Raw genomic sequence first — 20699 nt, forward strand, 5'->3', positions numbered from 1 at the left:
GGGCTGGGGATTCGAACCCGCCACCTTAGGTGTACATGGCTGGCGCCTTAGCCGGTTGAGCTATAGGCGCCGAGCCCAGAGAAATTTAGTTTTGTTCTTATTTAGGGTAGAAGTCTTAGGCAAGGAACTTGTTTCACGTTTACACTTTCAAACATGTCAGACGCTCAAAGACACTTGACATCTGGGGGCTTTAGACATTAAGCGGTTTACTGGGATTACTCCCTGCACGGTGCTCTCCTCCTGGTGTTGGAGTCTGTCCTTACTGTGCACCTCTCATCCTGGCCGTGTCTCAGTCCTTGTGTCCGTTGGGCTTGTCGCTGTGCCTTGGGCATAATAAACAGTGCTTACTACATGAAGAATCAGCTCAAAGACTATGGGGAAGTGGGATGTGGCATTCAGTTACCTTAGACCAGTGGTTCTCAGCCTATGAGTCGCGACCCACAGGAATTGTATTAAAGGGTTGCGGCATTAGGAAGGTTGAGAACCACTGCCTTAGACTCTGGTGATCATCAGAACTCAGTAAGTGGCCCCTTTGAGATCTTATTTTTATCTGAGAACCACAGTACAGTTTTTTGTGCCATTTCATCCTTCACTAGTTTGTACTTGTGTTTTTGTGAGTTCTGTGAAAAATGAAACAGTGTTAAACGTTTTGTTTTTCATTGGCTGAATTACCTCTCCCCTTGATGTGATGGCATCTTTTAACATCTTTGAACACCAAACATTTTTTGGCAGGTTTCAGTTGATGAGGACTTATTTTCCTTCTTCATTTGGTGTTGTCTCTTTCAAGATGAACTTTCATTAAAAAAAGTTAGACTTGGGATCCACAATGTTTGTGTATGTGTTAGCTGTATTTCTTACCATGTTATTCCCACCATTGAAATTTAGGGCAAACCTAAGAAGAATGAGAGCCTCTGGAGTGTAGCAAGAGGCGTTATTAGAATGCTACGAAAAAACTATGGGTGTGTCAGAGTGGACTTTGCACAGCCGTTTTCTTTAAAGGTGAGTGTGTGCTGGAATGAAGCGTTGACCTGGCGTCGGAAGGTCTGGGCTCCAGTGCCCGCTCTAGTGGCGCCTCTCTGTGGGGGCCCACAGTTCCTTCTCCTATAAAATGAGGACTGTGACAAGAGTGGTATTTTCTAAATTTTTTTCCCACATAATTTGCCTACTGATAAAGCAGAATGAGTATCTATTTTGGGGAGACATCAGGGTTAATATTTTTTGCAGTTTTTTTAAAATTACTGAGAATCTTGCATGGTGCTTTATAATATATATTAGTATTTAATATTAAGTTTTAAAATTGCTGTTAGGGGAAATATTTTCAGAACTTCTCCCCTAAACACGGTGAAATTGACAGGGTGATGCTGTGTCCTGTGAGTGGAATGGAGCACCTGCACATCCTGAGGGATAGTGCCATCTTCACTCAAAGTCTGGGATTGGCAGGTCCTTGAGTTTTTTGCTGTTTTAAATTCTTAGGATTTTCAAATTAGTAAAGGAGGAAGAAAAGGCTGGGTAAGAAGTAGGGAGCCAGGGGTAAGCCAAGGTCCCACCTGTCCTTACGTTTTACTTCTTGGCTTAACATTGAACAGTTCTAACTGCTGTGCTGGATGCTTTCTGGGTTTATGATTTTAGGAACCTCATCATTTCTTTACACTGTTTTTTTTATTTTTTTAATATTTTTAAACTACTGCACAGCTTCTCTATCTTGCTATAATTTACTTTTGGATGGAGATTCTTTTTTATTTCAGATTAATATGAGGCTACAGATGATTAAGTCACATTCTTTGCATTTGTTAGGTGAAGTCCAGGTTGTAGTTGAGCCCTTCACCCTGGAGGTGTGCCCTATACCCTTACATTGTGTCTGTTAGGTGAGAATTTACCAATCCCCCTCCGGCCTCCCCCTCAGTTGAATTTGTGTTTTTCTCTTGTGTGGGCACGTGGTTGCTCATCTACTGGTTTCACATTAGTGTTGAGTACTTTGGTTACTTATTTTTCCATTCTTGTGATACTTCAACTCCAGCCACATTAATACAAAAGATGTAAAGTCTCCATCTTTTCTATGGCTGAATAGTCGTATTCCAAGGTGTACGCATATAGCAGTTTGTTATGGGTTGAGGTTCTTTGGAATATTGTGTGACCCTTGGTTTGCCAGATTTCCTTAAAAAAGTAGGACTGCGTTAGTTATCACTATTCATTTTGGGAATGTCACACAATTGCATGAAGATGTGAGAAAACTTAAACATTTCCCCTTCATTTTTGAATGATTTTGTTTAAGTACTGATTCTGTTCTTTGAATCTTTGGTTCTTAAATTTCGTGCTTAACAGCATTCTATGAACCATTCTGAACTGCGGACGGTAGTTTAGGATATAGAAAGTATTTCCCATGCTCCATAGGGTAGCCTGTTTTATAAACAATGCACTTTTAGCCTTTGAAAGATCAAATTATATTTTATATGTTGATGTGAAAGTGAGAGTATATGATTATGGTTTTTGTTTCTTTTCTTTTTTTTTTTCTTTCAGGAATATTTAGAAAGCCAAAGTCAGAAACCCGTGTCTGCTCCACTGTCTCTGGAGCAAGCGTTATTACCAGCTATACTTCCTTCCAGGTAAGATTTGCAGAAAATTTATACTAACTACACTGTCAATTATCTGTTATTTCTTACACTTTGTAGGAAACTAGGTTAAGTTTATTAAGAATGTCTGGTTTCTTGTTTTTATTTCCTCACTCAGGTAACTTCTCTCTTGGTCTAACAAAGGGTATTGAAATGACATGTTTTCATATTAGTTTGGAGGTTTTTGATTATTTCACGTAAAATCTTCTTGATTTTGTGAATGACGTAGGCATTCTTATCTGATTTGTTCTTTTTGAATGTTTGAGCTAAATCCTTTTCGGTAGCAGATTACGTTATGCATATTGTACGTAAGTAAGATGCATAAAAAAGTTTTGCTATTTGAACGTATTTTTATATTGTACGTATAAAAAAGTTTTGCTATTTGAATTCTGCATTGAGTTATAACTTAGAGAAATTGAATATGAAGCTCTTCCCTTTCATATGTGTAAGTGCTGGATTTTCAGAAATGTTTTAAAATGAGGCATCATTCTTTATGCATTCTTTTTGTCAGTGGGTTTTGGAAGTGATGTGCCAACAAATGACGTGGTCACAACGAAATAGAATGTTTTGGCTGAGAAAGTGTGTTAAATATACTAAAGTATATTATGGAGGAAAAAACCCCCTAGAAATACTCTATGGTTTACATTTTAAATGAAGAGTAATTTAGAGTATCTAATTCATTTATAGATTAGTCCCACATGGTTAGCCTTGTAAAAGAGTGGAGTTATAGGCTGATTTTCAAAAAACGTTTCAGACCCACTGATGCTGCTGATGAAGGGAGAGACACAACCATTAATGAGTCCAGAAACGCAACAGATGAATCTCTGCGAAGAAGGCTGATTGCAAATCTGGCCGAGCATATTCTGTTCAGTAAGTGGATTACCAAAGTCTCTAATTCTGCAGTTTATATTCGGCACGGCGTGGGGTAGAAATCTGCTGAGGTTAGTCTCCACTTCTGGTTCCATTACCTAATTCACAGGCGGCTGTTGGGAAGTTGTTAGAAAGAAGGTAGCACTGTGGGATTTGGGATGATGTGAGTAAAGCATCTCACACGGTGTCTGGTGATTAGTAGGTGCTCATACGGTAGTACTTGTGCTTTTTAAAAAGTAGTATTGTTAAAATGATTTGTTGCCTCTGCTTATCGATTTTTTTTTAAAACTAATTTGTGGTACAACATCCAGGTTTATAGTTACATATCCCTTTCTCCTCAGACCCTATGCATTTTTTAATTCAGGAACCACTGACTGGTCATTGTGTATAAAGCTTTGTTTTAGTTGTGGGAAGTACAAATTGAGTAATTAATGGTTCTGCACTCACAGAGTGTACGCTTGTCTCAGTGGGATAGTTGTACACAAAAATTCAAGTGGGAGTGGACCCAGGGCAGAGTGTGAGTTGACCACAGAACCAGCCTCCCTTAAGTTACAAGCTACAGAGTTGTGTGCTGTTGCTGAGGCTGCTTTAAAGTCCTGATGCAGCACCCGGGTCCCTGGGTGCTCAGCCCTGCTGGGATTTTCTTGCCAGTATTTCTGGGCCAGGACTGTGGCCTGACTCTCAGCACTGTCTTCCAATGCTATTACTGGGGAGGATTCCTCTCTTCCTCCTGCTCCTCCCATGTGGGCCTCTCCTATTCCCGCTTGCCTTTTGGCCAGAGGATTCTTTCTTAAGCACATTGGATTGTCTCTCTCCTTTGCTTAAACTCTGGACACAAAATGTAATACTTTCTTATTGTTGGAAAATTGGAAAATAAAGATAACAGGTAGCAAAAACCCGTGACCCAATTAACCAGGGGTGTTGGTGTGCAGGCTCTAAAACTTTTTTTACAGTTTTGTACTGGGCTATTTTCCATTTATAAAACAAACATTTATGCGTGGTTTTAAAAACTATAAATATCCTTTTAAATGTCTAAATAGAACTGGGTCCTTCTTTGGTACAAAACTGGAGACAGCTTAACTGCAAAGGAAGTATTTATAGTTCATTATCTTCTCAGAAAACTCAACTGTCACCTTCATTTCAGATCATTCCATGGTGGTTGTGAGATTTCATTTATATGATTATAATTTTCTATACATTCAGAGGGTTAGGTTATACATTACAGTCTTTCTCAGATGTATTCCTGTGTCCTCCTTCCCCACCTCTGGGCCAGATCGAAAGAAAAAATGCAAATATTTTGAGCACCCATTACCGTGGGTCTGTGTCAGGACTGTCATTTCATGCTCACTCAGCCCAATGTGCTAGGTGGTATTTTTATTTTATTGGTGAGGAAACTGAGGCTCAGGAATTTAAGTAATTTCCCAAGGTCATGAAATTTGTGAAGTTAGGATTTGAGCCCAGATTTTTCTGACTTCAGACGCACTCCCCCGCCACCCTCACTCTGCCTTCATTTTTGGGCGGTGAATCTCTAAGAGGAGTGAAGTAGAGTCATAGGCAGAGAAGACGGCAGCCAGGAACGAGTCAGAGAATATGAAAATGGGGTGTCCTGCGGGACTGACGCAGGCTGGGACGTTGGGTCCTGGTATTTCAATACAGTGTCTTTTCTTCATTCAGTAAGTCACTCCACTGGCCTGGATTGAAGGTGGGCTCATCTTAGCCTGTTGTTTGATTAAGAGTGATCTCTAATGTGGTTCCGTGGTCCATGTCTAGAATGTGGTGTATTGTTTTTGGTAAATCAAGCTTACGGGAATGTGGTGGAGGATTTTTTTCCTTATAGTTTTAAAATATTCTTATTTAACATTTAGGTACTTTTTAAAAGTTTCAGTTAATAGTGAAAAAATGTACAACTAAAGCTCTGTGTTTGCCTTCCAGCTGCTAGCAAGTCATGTGCCATCATGTCCACGCACATCGTGGCCTGCCTGCTGCTCTACAGACACAGGCAGGTGCGTCCATCCGCAGTGCCGCCTGCGGGGAAGCAGGAAGCGTTTTGTCCTCTGTTGAAGTGTTATTCAGGGGTAGGCTTGGCCTACTCCTGGCTGGTACTATGAGGGAAATAAGCTGAGGATCCTGCCCAAAGCAGCTTATCAACCTGATGGAGGGAAAAATCTACCTGAAAATAAACCATGCTGCTCAGACTGTTAATATGTGTAATAATAAGACCTTCTTTGGTTAATATTGTTAATGTAAATAAGGTATATTTTATTGACATGCAGTATGTACGCCCACAGTGAACACTTTCCGAGTGAATTGATCTATATTTTAGAAGCCACCCTCTAATCTCATACAAGATAGGTTTTTTGTTTTTTTTTTTTTTGAGATAGAGTCTCACTCTATTACCCTGGGTGGAGTGACATGGCATCACAGCTCACAACAACCTCCAACTCTTGAGCTCAAGGGATCCTCTTGCCTCAGTTTTTTCTATTTTCAGTAGAGATGGTCTTGCTTTTGCTCAAGCTGGTCTTGAACTCATGAGCTCAAGTGAACCACCCACCTCAGCCTCCCAAAGTGCTAGGATTACAGGCGTGGGCCACCGTGCCGGGCCTAAAATATACTTTTCTAAGCTCTATGATGAGAGAGATTATGTCTGTTTTGTTTACAGTTGTGTTCTCAACAAAAAATATGGTGCCAATACATGTATAAGCACCAAATAAATACTTATCAGGGAGATATTTAAAATGAAGGAAATTCTTACTAAAAAATAAGCACTTCTTCTTTCAGATGGGTTTCTTTTCCTTTCCTATTGTGATCTCACACGCTCGGATCATGTGTCTTGGTGTGAGTGTTCTCTGGCACAGGGAATATCTCCACGTGTCCGAGGGCCCAGCTGTCGGGTATTGTGCCCTGGTGCCATTTCTGGGTGTGCTGGCAACAGGCTGTGGGAAAACCAAAGCAAGAAGACAATCTTGGAATATTGGCCTCTCTGCCTTTTGGAAAGGAGCTTATCCTAGACCTTTTCTGACTCTTTTTTTAGGGGATTGATCTCTCCACCTTAGTGGAAGACTTCTTTGTGATGAAGGAGGAAGTCCTGGCTCGTGACTTTGACCTGGGGTTCTCAGGAAATTCAGAAGATGTCGTCATGCATGCCATACAGCTACTGGGAAACTGTGTCACCATCACCCACACGAGTAGAAATGATGAGTTTTTTATTACTCCCAGCACAACTGTCCCGTCAGTCTTTGAACTCAACTTCTACAGCAATGGGGTCCTCCATGTCTTTATCATGGAGGCCATTATAGGTATGTTAGGGCCTGACATATTTTCAAATGTTTTCATGGAAAGTAAAAGGGCCTAAAACACATAGTGGGACATAGCCCCTCATTTGAGGGAGTGTATGGCTACATTTTCAATGTTTGAATGAAAGTATAATTTGCTGTTCTATCAGTACTTTTAACTGCAGTGGGTAGGGCCTGAGTTACTGTCTGCCTTGATCACACTTATTACTAAGGAGAGGAGCGCCTTGCTATCTCTGAGCTGAAGCTTTAATGAGGTGACACGTGCACAGGGCAGTGAAGTGAGTGTGGGGTCTCATTGTGAGCAGAGAAAACAGTGAGGAAGAGGAACAGCACTGATGCCTGGGGAAGGCTCTGGATGTTGAGTCAGAATTGCATGGAATCATTAGATTCGAACCTTATGGGATTTACTGAAATTTCTTCAGCATTTATCAGGCTATTAGTCAGAAGGTTTACTTGCATTAATAATCAGGCTGTTATTTTTGATATATCAACGATCTCCTAAGGTAATCCAAATTAGTGAAGTTGGGTGAAGTTTTTCTGGGAGGCTTTGAGCTGGAAATTTCATGGTTCCTTTTCTTTCCGTAGCTTGCAGCCTTTACGCAGTTCTGAACAAGAGGGGTTTGGGAGGCCCTGCTGGAGGCGCCCCCAGCTTGATCAGCCAGGAGCAGCTGGTACGGAAGGCAGCCAGCCTGTGCTATCTGCTCTCCAACGAAGGCACCATCTCGCTGGTGAGCGAAGATTCTTCTCTGTTGCCTGTTCTCTTTCTTGAGCCTTGTTATGAAAACATAAACTGCTGTGTTTTTGTCTTAGAACATTTTTTGCCCATCACTGATGCTTTGTATCCCACTGCTGGTTTCGGTGACACCAAACCAACATGTCCTTTACTGTCTTGGTTTGCTGTCTGGCTCACTGCTCTGGTGAGTCCTTCACGCAGCTCTGCGGCGTGATGGGGCAGGTTGCTCAGCGTTCCCAGGCAGTCAGAAGCGAAGCTTCCCACACTGACTGTGCATGTGGCACTGGCTCAGTGGTTTATAAATAATTAACGCACCCACCCGTAGGTGAAGGAACCACAGAAGGTAAGAGCCAGAAACAGCCTTCAAAAAATCATCTGCTCAAGCCCTCTCAATTTATAAACAAGGAAACTAAGGCCTAGGAGTACTAATGAACATTTAAATTCTATCTAAGTACATTTAGACATTTGTAATAAGCATGTCTATTAAGTACGAAAGAGATTCACCCCCCCATTGAAATCATAAACAAATAGAATTCATATTTTATTTGGATTCTAACATGCTGTTATGTGGCTGTGTCTCGAGACATTTGTGAATACATGTGTTCTGAGGACAGCCCCCTCTCCACATCCTTCTTTGCATGGGGCATATAAGTGGTGCTATTGGGGCATTTTTTTTTTTTTTTTTGAGACAGAGTCTCACTTTGTTGCTCTTGGTAGAGTGCTATGCCTTCACAGCTCACAGCAACCTCCAGCTCATGGGCTTTTTAGGTGATTCTCTTGCCTCACCCTCCCAAGTAGCTGGGACTACAGGCGCCCGCCACAATGCCTGGCTATTTTTTGTTGCAGTTTGGCCGGGGCTGGGTTTGAACCCACCACACTCAGTATATGGGGCCGGCGCCCTACTCACTGAGCCACAGGTTCTGCCCTATTGGGGAATCTTTGGCATGAACTTTGGGTGGCACGTGGGAGGAGTGGGGGCAGATAAGGCTCCTGAGATTGGCCTTGTCCTCTTCCTGGGTCTTCCTGTAGTTATTCATATGTTTCCTCATGCACCACTTTGTGTACAATTTGTATTGTAGGGTAGCTTTGCAGAGAAATTGTCTCATCAAGAAGAAGGAGCAGAGGTGGGGCCTGGCCAGCAGCCCTTCCGTGGCCTTGCTCTGCTGGGGATGAGAGTGAAGCTCAGGAGTGCGTTTTGTGGGGGCGGGGGGTGGGGAAGGGCTGCCACTTTGGGTGCTCTGCCAGTCACCTGAGAGAGGCTTCTTCTTGGACTTTGTTAGTGACCTTGTGTTTATCAGGGGAGTGGGCATCAGAGGTCAAAGGACCTGCCCAGTGCTGAGATAGGTGAAAGAATGGTAGTCTGGAAGCTACCTTGTATATTGTTCTTTTTGTTTTTAAGAAAGAGGGATAAAACGGTAACATTTGCATTTGAATGACTTTTCTTTTCAGCCCTGCCAGACATTTTACCAGGTTTGCCACGAGACCGTGGGGAAGTTTATCCAGTACGGCATCCTCACGGTGGCAGAGGTGAGAGGAAGAGCTTTCCTTAGTTTGTCTTTATTTGGTTACTTGCTCTTGATTTCTTTATCTTTTCTGCCAGTTATTGGAACCAATAATTACATGTGCTGATTATTCACGTTCAGATGAAGAGAAGAGAAAAGGAAGAAAGAGAAGAGGAAATGTATTTGGAGATTAATATTTTGGTTCCTTTTGTAGAAGTGGTGTTGTCTAAAACACATCTTCACGTGATTCTGTGACTCTAAGATGTGATGTCATGAATCTATCAGTGTGCTTGGAGCTTGCACACGTGCATTTTTCTTTTTAATTTTGGTAGATCTAGTATAGATACGGCTTTGGAAAGTAGAGATCAATTTAAAAGATGTGAGGGTATTTTTATTTGCTCTGTCTGGTAGTTCTCTCCTCTCCTCCCCTCTACCCTTTTTTTCCCCTGGTGTCTCCTGGATGAACTGAGTTTGGGAAGGGAAGTGGATTGACATGATAGATGGCTCAACAGGCAGCAGGAAGAGACTTTGGAGAGCACTGTTGTGTCTGGGCTCTGCTGGACAGGTGTCCGTGTGCCTGTGCATAGTTTTTCACTGTTGGTTTTCCCGTTGGCCTAGCAAGATGACCAGGAAGACATCAGTCCTGGTCTTGCTGAGCAGCAGTGGGATAAGAAGCTTCCTGAACCCTTGTCTTGGAGAAGTGATGAAGAAGATGAAGATAGTGATTTCGGTGAGGAGCAGCGTGATTGCTACCTGAAGGTACTTGGTGAAGGGTTCTGAGGGATGTTATAGGGATGCGCTGAGAGTTAGGTTGAACTAGGGAACCTGGGTGACTTTTACCCAGGGGACTGGTGACTCATTTGTGTTCATAGTACTCACTAACTAGCTCTGGTACCTTCTACATAGTTAAGATACTCAAACTGTGTGAAAGTCAGTTCATAAATTGTTTATGGGAATCAGTAAGTGGGAAAGGAAACAAGAATCTGAAAAGTCCGGAAGATGAATGTGATGGGTGATACCATTCACTGCCCCCAGGTGTGTGCTCACACCTGCACCCACTCCGCATGAGGTGGGGTTTATGTTCAGTCATCACCATAGCAAGGCGATGCCTTAGCAGGTTGGGGGCTGGGGTGGGGGAGAAGTTAGCTCTGAGCTGTCATTGGCCTGGTTGCTCCTTTTGAGAGTCACTCTTCATCCTCCCAAAGTTTCACGCATTGAGCTCTTTGCTTTCAATTCAGACAAATCCTATTAAGGAGAAAGTTTGGATTTTTAAAAGATTATTCTTGATTTAGAAAAATCTATTTTGTTTAAATTATAATTTTAGAATTGGCAATAAGGACCACTCTTTTTTTGAATTCTCCTAAGTGAGTTATTCTCTTTGCAGTGGGATAGCAATTTCTAGTCCTACCAAGCTCTCTCTCCACCACATACACACACACACAGCAAGTTAGGAGGCCTAGCTTCTGCAGATTCTAAAGGACATTTAGAAATCCTCCCTTTCTTGATGTAAACATTAGTTTCATGATTGGGCAGTAATCTTGTTTCCACACTCCAGAGGGCTTTAACTAAAGCTGTTTGTTTTCAGTAGATACAGTGAAAGCCTCCCTTGCCAGGAAGCACCCTTCACTGTGGCCTCCGCTGCCCATGGTGCTGGGTTTGGGTGCAGGCCACGTGGGGAGGCAGGAAGTGGGGGTGCCAAGGAAGGACCGAGATGATCTTGGTGGTCTCGTCTTACGGCCTTTTTGATGCTTGAGTAACTGTTGAGCTCAGGCTTCAGACTCTGGAGGCCCAGCATGGGGACCAGCTGTTTTCAGTGATGACAGTATATCCTGATTATGGCCTTCAAGTGTGAAAACCTCTCCTAGACGGGCTGTTCATGATCACAAACCTCACATACTGTGAAGGTGAATGATCACGATAAGGGACACATCTCAAAACCAGCACTGGTTCCCACAGAGGTTCTCTGCCTGAGGAGTGCTGGGCTGCTTCCACGCCATGCTAGTGTGAGTGGCCGTCCTCTCGAGTTATTAGCTCTTCCGAGAAAGTCCTGTGTGCTTGCTTCGTGTCTCTTGTCCCTTCCCCATGGCTTTGTCTCTCACCCCTTCAGGTGAGCCAATCCAAGGAGCACCAGCAGTTCATCACCTTCTTACAGAGACTCCTTGGGCCCTTGCTGGAGGCCTACAGCTCTGCCGCCATCTTTGTTCACAACTTCAGTGGTCCAGTTCCAGAACCTGAATATCTGCAAAAGTTGCACAAATATCTAATAACCAGAACAGAGAGAAACGTGGCAGTATATGGTATGTTAAGTTACTATTTGGCCTTCTTTTAAAAACTATAGATTTTTTTTTTTAATTAAGAAGTCTGCTAATTGTAAAAAATTGGAAAAATGCAAACGTATCCTGCTCTCTCTTTTACCTGCTTTGGCATGTTATATAAATTGAATGATACAATGATATACTCTTTTTGTCTGGATTTTTTTACTTAACATTATTTGTGAGATTCACACATGTTGCAGGTAGCGGTTTGTTCTGGTAGCATTCCACTGTGTAACTATATACATTTTACTTATTTTTCTATTGATAGATATTATAAGAGGTATTTTTCAGGTGGGAGTAGCATTTTATACAGTTATGGTTTGGAACTGAAATTGCTTTGAATTAATTTTAGAGCCAGATGGGGTCTAGAGATAATCTGATGGAATTCCCTCACTTTGTAGATGAGCAAACTCTCCAAGGTCACACAGCTAGTTAGTGAGTGAACCAGGTTTAGAATGCTTACTGTGTGACCTCGACGATTATGCTTTCTCTAGTCGATACAACCCATCATCTACAGCACCACAAAACTCAGAATATATTCTAGGAGTTTCTCTTAGTTTTAGAACTAAGCAGCACTTTTTTACCTCAGTGCACCTGGCAGAAACTCCTAGAATATATTCTGAGTTTTGTGGTGCTGTAGATGATGGTCTGTATTCATGTCGGGATAGTCTGTGCGTCATATTTACACGCTTTCTTGTTTGATTCTCAGGGAAATCCTGCAAGATGGGTGTTTTTGGCATTTCCCCTTCTCTCTTTTTTTCTCCACTCCTGTATTTCTTTCTCTTCCCCCTTCTCTCTCTCTTCTCCCATTTCCTCTCTTAGCAGATGGCAAAATAATTTTAAAGCAGATCTTCTGAGACCTCCCAGGTTGCCAGCAGCAGAGGAGCCACGGACTCGCCCTCCTCTGGCCCCCCATACCTCCTGACTGTGGGTATTGGGTCTTCATGTTTTGTTGGGTCTCAACATTTGATGAAGTCTTATTCTTTCTTTCCAGCTGAAAGTGCCACGTACTGTCTTGTGAAGAATGCTGTGAAAATGTTTAAGGACATTGGAGTAAGTGTCTGTCACTTATGGTATAAAAGCTTGTGTTCTCTTTAGATCTAGTCTATTTGAGCCACCGTTATGGTAGAGCGGGCCCTAGAGAAGGAATTCTGAGAATGGGGTGGGGGTGGGTATGTTGAGGCTGAGGCCCATTGGCAGATTTATTTGGATGCTTCAGAATTTGGCTGGTTTCACATCCATTCCCAAACTGCTTATACATAACAGGTATCAACATGTTTTAAAATGTTGTAATCAACCTTTAAAGAAGTTTGTGTATCTCTTATGCGAAATGCTGGGACCAGAAGTATTTTGGATTTCAAGATGTTTTCAGATTTTGGAATATTTACATTAAACTTACTGGTTGAGTATTCCTAATCTGAAAATTTGAAATCCCAAATCCTAAATACTCCATTGTACATTTCCTTTGAGCTTCACGTTGGCACTCAAAAAGTTGTAGATTTTGGAGCATTTCAGATTTTGGACTTTTGGGAGGCTCTTCTTGAGCCGCAGTCTCGGCTGTTCATGGTTCCATATGATTTTCAGTTACTGTCCTGTATTTTCACCATATCACTCAGGTGATAAGTTTCCTCAGGTGTTCTGTGCCTTCACCTGTCATGTGGAACCTGAGTTCCATGGAGATACTCATGGGCTTTCGTAAGATTCTATTTGTGACTTTATGCTAGCACACGTTTTAAAGTATAATGCGCTGGGTGAACTCCGCCCCCTAAGACACTGTGCTTGCACCTGTAGCCCCCCACTGCATCCTCCTCCACACCCACTCGGACTTGACTTAGAGCCGGGATATGGCTCTGTGTGCCTTTACTGCCTTTGGGGTCTAGGACATAGGTCAGGGTTGGTAGAAATGTCTTTTTGTTTGTTTGTTTTGCCTTTAATTGAGTTTAAACTTTCTCTTTAGGTTTTCAAAGAGACCAAACAAAAGAGAGTATCTGTTTTAGAACTAAGCAGCACTTTTATACCTCAGTGCAACCGGCAGAAACTCCTAGAATATATTCTGAGTTTTGTGGTGCTGTAGATGGTGTGCCGCACCCCTGGAAGTGAAGGACATGAGATGAGTCCCTCGTAGGCTCCAGCCTCTGGCTTGAGAGTTGAAGGTGCCGTCGCAGGGTCAGGCCTGCCCTGTCCTGAGCTGATTTCCTGGAAGACAAGTGCCTTCTCCCTTCCGTGGATCTGTAAAACTTTCCCAACTCTGAGATGACACAGCAGCCTACAGATAACACCTGGGGGGAAACTCAGCCTCTATTTGCAACTCACAATCAGTAGGTTATGAGATGAAATCTCAATAAATTATTTTGAAGTTTATTAAAGATTTACATTTTAAGTACAACTTTTAAGGACTAATTACTGTGACAGACACAGAAATGTAGTTGTATTCTAGAATTGAATCTTGTATGCTGTACTTGATGCTGTCAGGTAATTCATTGGTATATCTTCTGATTCATGAGTGATGCTTCCTTTAAAAACAATCAAGTCATCTAGCCACTCTTTTTCAGTTTTATCTTTGTCAGTAGTAGCTAATTTTTAAATGGGAGCACCTTCCACTCCTAAGTGCTTTATAAATGAATGGCTGATATTCATCCTACCCAGGTATCACTGTGCTGTCCTTTGCAGGCAGATTTAGAAAGCATTTCTAAGAGCTACATGAAAACAGACAATATTAGTTTAGGTCAGGAATTGAGATACTGTGATCAAACAGCTAAATAGGAAGGTAATTTGGCTGGCAAATTCTAAACTTGGCCAGAGAACTTGGCATTAAAAGCTTATGCTCATGTAAAAAAGTGCCATTGAGTTAAATGACCAGCAAGTATTTAAAACCTCCTCCTGTTTTAGATTTATACCCCTTCTTACCCCTCTGGTGGAACCTGCCTCTCACAGGGACAGCTGTTTCTTCAAAATCCTCTGACCCATTAGCAACTGTCCCAACTGGATTAGTGTGGCCCAATGGACTCCGTTAGCATGTGGTGCTCTGGCTATGGACCCCTGACCCAGGGCTTCCATGTACTGTAGGCACGTCGCACGCTGAACCCCTCCCTGTCGGGGTGACACGTGCCCACTGGAGTTGTGCTGTGTACAACCTGTGACATATACATGGCGGCCCTACTGACTGGTGATGGCCAGAGGCATTTATGGATTTTTAGCTTTGCGGAAAAACCATGGTTCTTTAAAAATATTTATGGGCTATATACCTAAACCCTTACGCCCCATAGGGGCAAATAATTATGAAAAATTGTATGTTCATGATGGGTCGGTGCCTTTTCGTGAGCAGGGAGCGTAGTTGTTAGTTAATTGTGGTAATTATGGTGATTTCTTAAAGATCATGTAGTTAAAATATTTTCTAACAATTTACTGTCCCCTATTTCAATGATATTATGGAATTAGGAATTTTTCCAGATGAGTGTTGCATAGATTCCTTGAATTTAGTATAAAAGTACTGAGAATTAAGTTTGTACTTTGATAAACTTGGATTTTAAACACTAATAGTATCTAGTGAATAAGAAATGTGTTTTGGGAGGGGAAGGGACACTAATTGATATTTCACATTGGAGGAAATATCTTGTTTGAAACTCATAGCAATAATGCTATGCCATTGTGAGCCTTTTTTACCCTTCCCAAATTCTGCATTTAAAATGTCTGTCTTTGTCCTTATAGGAACTCATGTCCCTTTAAGTCACTGTCAGTTTTGGGGGCTCCCGTGTGGGGTGAGATCATCTTTCAGCATTCCATTTTACTAACTGGGGTAGAGGACCACTTCTTTGTCCTTGCTGCATTTGGGGGATACCCAGGGAGTCTTATTTAGTCCCCTGGGTGTTCCTTATTGGGGATTAAGCATTTCACCCTCTAGATTGCAGATCCAGGGTTCCTCAGAGTCTCAGCTGGAAAGTCAAGGCTGGCAGTGACTTCCGGTGGACACCGCTGCCCTGCCCGCACTCCTCCAGGAGCTGCTGCTTTGCCAGCCTGGGCAGAGACCCTAGGGCTTCTCTTTCTTTATTTTCCATCTTGGTTGGTTTGTTTTCCAGAAATTCAATCAGATGCTTTGGGGAATGCAATATATGATTTGCTAGCTCTCTCGCCACTTAACTCACTGTGAGTATAAATATGCATGCTTTTTGTAATTAACTGGTGCTTTGAAAATCTTTTTTAAGGAAGAAAAACCTCAACCAAAGTTATGCTAATCCAGACAAGCTGACCTTTGAGTTAATTTCAGCACAACTCATCCTTCAGTGCCTCATGACTGAAAAAAAAAAATGCGTCATCACAATAAGGCTTCCAAATAGCGCTGTTTTGCTAAAAGACATATTCTCTTTGTTTTCCAACAGCAATGGCTTCCATGTAAGGTGAAAGAAACTAGGTGCTTGTAAATAATTTATTACAGTTTACTCTGTTGCATTTCTGTACAATGAAATGCATGCCCTCCAGGGAAGACTGTGAGTCATGTTAAAAAATAATAAGCAATATCAAACTGCACTCTGTTTTTTAAAATAATGTCCTGAGTAATTCAGAAGAGAGGGAGGAATTTTTCGCTGTCTTAAAATTTCAAGAACAATAAAGGCAAAAACTAGCGTGAAGTGTGTAGAACTGAGAAAGCACCGATTTTCCTTTTTTCAGATACGTTACGTCTCATGAAGTCATGAAGGTCATGAGTGCAGAAAATGTTTCTGGGGTTGCAAATGAATCTAAGCTCAGAGTCTGGAATTTCTAGTAACCTGGAGGGGGAAAGGCATCTCCTGTAGGCATCTCCACAGAACAGGAGTGCTCTGGGAGATGCTCAGTGGTGTATCATAGAAAAAGTGTTGGTGATGAATGAAGTTTGCACACAGAAACTTGCGGCGCACTTTAGCGTGGTAAGGGCCCAGCGTGGCTGGCAGTGAACAGCTGTTTAACTCAGCATTATCCAGGCTAGTTTGGCCCCAGGACCTTTCCCCCTTTGGGGAACCTGTGTACTTCTCACTAGTGTCCCAGGGTAAGCATTTTGAGAAACTCTGTTAGGTAGTTTTTTAAGGAGACAGAGTAAGGAACAGATTGCAGGAGGAAGAATTTGCATGTGTTTTGTAGCGTTGAATAGATGTACGGTTCATCCCTGGGGAAAATAAGCACAGAAAAACTCTAATATAGGTGGTTGGAACACTTTCTTCTGGTGGAAAGCTGAGTTGGCAATAATCCTGGCCTTTTCACCGAAGGTAGCAGAATTAATACCAAGATGAATTAGAGTAAATAAGATTTTAATTCAAATCTAGAAGGAAACATTGCACAATTATGTGCGGATTTTTATCCATAGATAGTACTAGTGTTTAGAAATGATAGGTCCTATCACTGAGGTTTATAAGAGTTAATATGGGATGTAAGTCTTTTTTTAAAAAAAATACTCTTTTTAAGGAATCTGAGACTTGCCATCTGGCATTTTAGTTTAGTACAAACTAATGATTGCATTTGAAAGAGACTCTTGACCTTATTTCTTTCTAAACATCTGAAGCTCTAAGATGTCTTGATGGAAAGTGTTAAACTATTTGCCTGTGGTACGAAGAAATGTTAAGATTGTTGTAAAAAGAACTACTATGAAGTACTGTAAAACACACTGTGTGATTTTGTGAGCGAAACTTGGAAATGTTGATTGATTTTTATTCCTGTTAATGTATCACAAGAAGCACAGAAATGTAGTTTTGTTTTATTATAATAAACCAAAAAATTAACATACTCTCGTCTTGGATTTGTAGTTTTACTATATAATTCTTTACAATAAACAATTGTTCTTACTTGATCTTACATAAAACCTTATTCAAATACTTAAAGATATAATCTTTCATAAAGCTATGAACATACAGTTCATTATTTTATTACTGAAGCATTTTAAATTTGATGAAGCATTTTAAGATGTAGCTGTGTATCTTAGCAATTGCTCACCTCACCTTTTATTTAGCAAATATTCACATCACAGAGAGATTCTTTGGATTTCAGCAAACATTCTTTTAAGATTGGTGCTTTGTCGTATCTCTCTCAACTATATATATCTATATGTTGTATATTGTTTTTGTTTTGAGACAGGGTCTCACTCTGTTGCCCGGGCTAGAGTACAGTGACCTCATCACAGCTCTCTGCAACCTCAACTCCTAGGCTCAAACAATCTTTGTGCCTCAGCCCCCTGAGTGGCTGGAACTACAAGTGTGTGCCATTATGCTCAGCTTATTTTCTGTTTTTCATAGAAACAGGGTCTTGTTCTTGCTCAGGCTAGTTTTGAACTGCTGGCCTCAAGTGATCCTCCTGCCTTGGCCTCCCAGTATGCCAGGATTACAGGTGTGAACCACCACACCTGGCTTTATTTTCATATACTTAACTTAATAAATAGTATGCACCAAAGTGTTAGGCTTTCCCCTGTGTTTTGTCATAATTGCTCAAACAATATTAGTTTACTAGTTTCCTAAGATTTTATTGGTGTACAGGTGTATTTTGTGGATCCTTTCAAAGCCTCAAATACAGCCTGACCTCAAGAATGTCCCCCCTGGAAATGGTGCGAAACATGTGCCTGCTGATGTCATCTATGCCCTTTGGATGCTTGACGTGGCTGCAAGAGGAGCTGGTCCCACGACCATCCCATGCGCTCTCCAGCCAGCCCCCGGCCACCTGCACTTTCTACTCGAATCCTTCTGACCTCTGGGATGTTTTGCTGTGACAGTGCCCTCAGTTCTTTGGCACAGTCATTGTTTTTGCTTTGCACCAGCAGCTCTTTTGCTGCAGCCAAATGTTACCATCCCTTGATTATGGCTGAATTGTTAACTTTTACAGCCACTTAGGAAGTGGACAATAATTTTGAAACCTGATCTCTTGATGTTTAGCTTACTCATTTTAGTCCTGTTCATTCCCTCTTTTAACCCCTAGCTGTCTTCTTCACACCTAGCGAGTAAAATTCTAACCTATCCCCTTGACAAATGAAAGGTGTTTTCTGAGCTGACCGTGTGTCCGTGAGGTCAGCACTGAGGCCTGGCTTCCCTCTCAGTCTCCAGGGCCCTGTCTCCTGTCTGCTTTCACGACTCCATTCTTCTCCAGCTTGTCCTTAACCAGACAGCCTTAGTGGTGTTACCAGCTCCTCTGATTTAAAAAAAAAAGTTTTATCTGGAATTTGTATTTTTTATGTGAAAACACCTAATGTTTACATATTTCTCAATAGTATAATTTACTCCTGTGGATGGAGTGAATTGCCTCTGAGCCATTTGGATCTTGCCAGCTGCCAGTTCACATGTCTTGGCCTAGGAAAAGGGCGGGAAGGCACCAGGGCAAGGTGACCCAGGAGGCAATCCACAGGGCGGGGAAAAGTTAACTTTGGTCATCTGACTTAGGCAGGAATGGGGGCTTGAGACAAGTCTTTGATGGGGACACTGGTGATTTTAATCAGGCAACAGGCATCTGAATCAACCTTTGATATCTGACTCACTGCTTGGCCGGTGTTAAAGGCAGGCTATGTGGAAGCAAGCTAGCTTTGGCTGCCGGCAGTGGGCTTGGTACGAGCGTAAAAGCTACCCGTTACATGAAGTGATCAGAACAAGCGAGTGAATAGGCTCAGTTTCCAGCCTCCTGGGAAACCTCTTGCCACCTTCATCTTGCAGGTTGGTTAAAAAATCAGAGGTAAACAAAACACACACACACCCTCAAATAGCTGTGGAAACTTCCCAACTTACACAACCGAGATATAGGAGTGGAGGAGAGGTGGCCTCATAGGGCAAAAGTAGGTGGCACAGCAGAGGGTACGTTTCCCCTTGCTCCTGGTTCTTATTGGCGGATGCTATGCCCAGATCCCCCTTTGCCTGTAATTATTAATGCCGGGAGAGTTGTGTGTGTAATAGATTATTATATGGTTGCTGTACCCATGGGACATGGTGCTGCCAGTGACAAAATGACACTAGTTTAAAAAACTACACAGGCTTTTATCACCTGAGATTTTTAAACAATCTTCAAGTTTACTTGTAAGGAATGTTTGTAAACTGTAAACATCTAGCTGCTGTTTCTTGAGCCAACCTTAGTAAGTATGGGGGGGAGAGTAGAGGAGGAGCCCACGTGTCATCTCTCTCGCTTTTCAGAATCCCACAAAGTCCATCTTCACTACTACTTGTGGAGGGTTTGAGGCCAAATGCATGTGCTTCACAATTTTTCTGTTAAGATAGTGGGCAATCATCCCCCTTCTGTTTCATGACTGTGCGCATGGTGGAGAAGAGATTTCCTTCACCTGACCAGGGGCGAGTAGAACCGCCCGAGGCCACCGTGAGGACGCCAAGGAGGCTGCGCTGAGGGCGTCAGGTGTGGTCACCAGATGAGCAGCATCAGCAACACCTGGGCAACTGGTTGGAAATGTGAATCCCTTGAGCCCAGCCCCAGAGCCCACAGTCTGTCTGAACAAGCCCCCAGGTGATACTGATGCACATTAAATTCAAAAGCCCTTGACATGTTACCTTGGCCAAAATCAGCATCCCACGGTTCAGCACAGTGCACTCAGGAAGTGGAAACTAAGGAGGGGCCGGGCAGCAAATGCCCTTTCCCAAATGGCTTCTGCTCTAGGAAATGCTGCAGCTGTCAAGCAACCTCTACTGAACTGGACTTTCAGGTAACTGCCTGGATCCTCTATGCGTATTAAGACGTTTCTACAGTGGGAAATGGTGGCTGTGAGCCTGGTCATGGCTCAGACCTCTCTATAGCTGTGAACATAACTCTCGTGTTTTGGGGCAACTTACACCACAGAGCTAGGCATCTGGGTACTTCTCAGCTCCCAATCTATGAAAAGGAAGACTTGGCCAAGTTTTGTGTGTGAGTTTTGTACGTTTGAGTCCTTCAGATCGGTTTTTATTATTTTTAATAAAAGGAACACAGCAGGGAGAATATTTACTGGTTCCTGTGGGGGTCAGTGATCCTTGGCGTGGGTCTGGCTCTGCTCTGCACATGCAGAAGACTTTGAACTGGTCATGACATTTCAGTGAACGCAGTTGTTCTCTGTGCGGCACAGGGACAACCTCACAACGGGATTTGGCAGATGGAATTAGGTGCAATGAACACAGAAGTGTCCTGTGGGCTTGAGAGAGTCACACCACTGTGTGCCAGCTGTGTGTTCTTTGACGTGACGTGATGGTCGGCCAGGTGTGGTCACAGGAGAAACAGTTTATTATGCTCACAGATCCTACAGACAGGAGGTAGGGTCACACCACACGGGGAAGACACAGGTGTGACTGGGAGGCAGAAGACGGGCGTGAGGGGCAGGTTTAGGTCCAAGGCTTCACAGGGGTTTCACGGGAAAAGAAAGGCAGGGTGGGGTGAACTGCTGAGGACCCGCAAGTCTCTAA

At 42.6% G+C, this 20699-nt stretch overlaps 1 protein-coding gene across 3 annotated transcripts in view; it reads left to right on the forward strand.

Annotated features, from left to right (window-relative positions):
• The window catches only part of GPAM (glycerol-3-phosphate acyltransferase, mitochondrial), a 62533-nt gene extending 46709 nt beyond the window's left edge, over positions 1–15824 (forward strand). For all 3 annotated transcript variants that reach the window (XM_023511609.1, XM_012803670.2, XM_023511608.1), the window contains 11 exons: positions 886–999; positions 2518–2603; positions 3364–3479; positions 5412–5482; positions 6511–6775; positions 7358–7500; positions 8955–9032; positions 9626–9766; positions 11115–11304; positions 12317–12375; positions 13280–15824. In XM_023511609.1, the coding sequence (XP_023367377.1) occupies positions 886–999; positions 2518–2603; positions 3364–3479; positions 5412–5482; positions 6511–6775; positions 7358–7500; positions 8955–9032; positions 9626–9766; positions 11115–11304; positions 12317–12375; positions 13280–13396 (1380 nt within the window). In that variant the 3' untranslated portion in view covers positions 13397–15824. The remainder of the gene's footprint in view (positions 1–885; positions 1000–2517; positions 2604–3363; positions 3480–5411; positions 5483–6510; positions 6776–7357; positions 7501–8954; positions 9033–9625; positions 9767–11114; positions 11305–12316; positions 12376–13279) is intronic.
• The last annotated feature ends 4875 nt before the right edge of the window (positions 15825–20699 follow it).

The sequence above is a fragment of the Otolemur garnettii genome, unplaced genomic scaffold (genome assembly GCF_000181295.1).
Source record: "Otolemur garnettii isolate 467f Iridium unplaced genomic scaffold, OtoGar3 scaffold00021, whole genome shotgun sequence".
NCBI classification, from domain to species: Eukaryota; Metazoa; Chordata; class Mammalia; order Primates; family Galagidae; genus Otolemur; species Otolemur garnettii.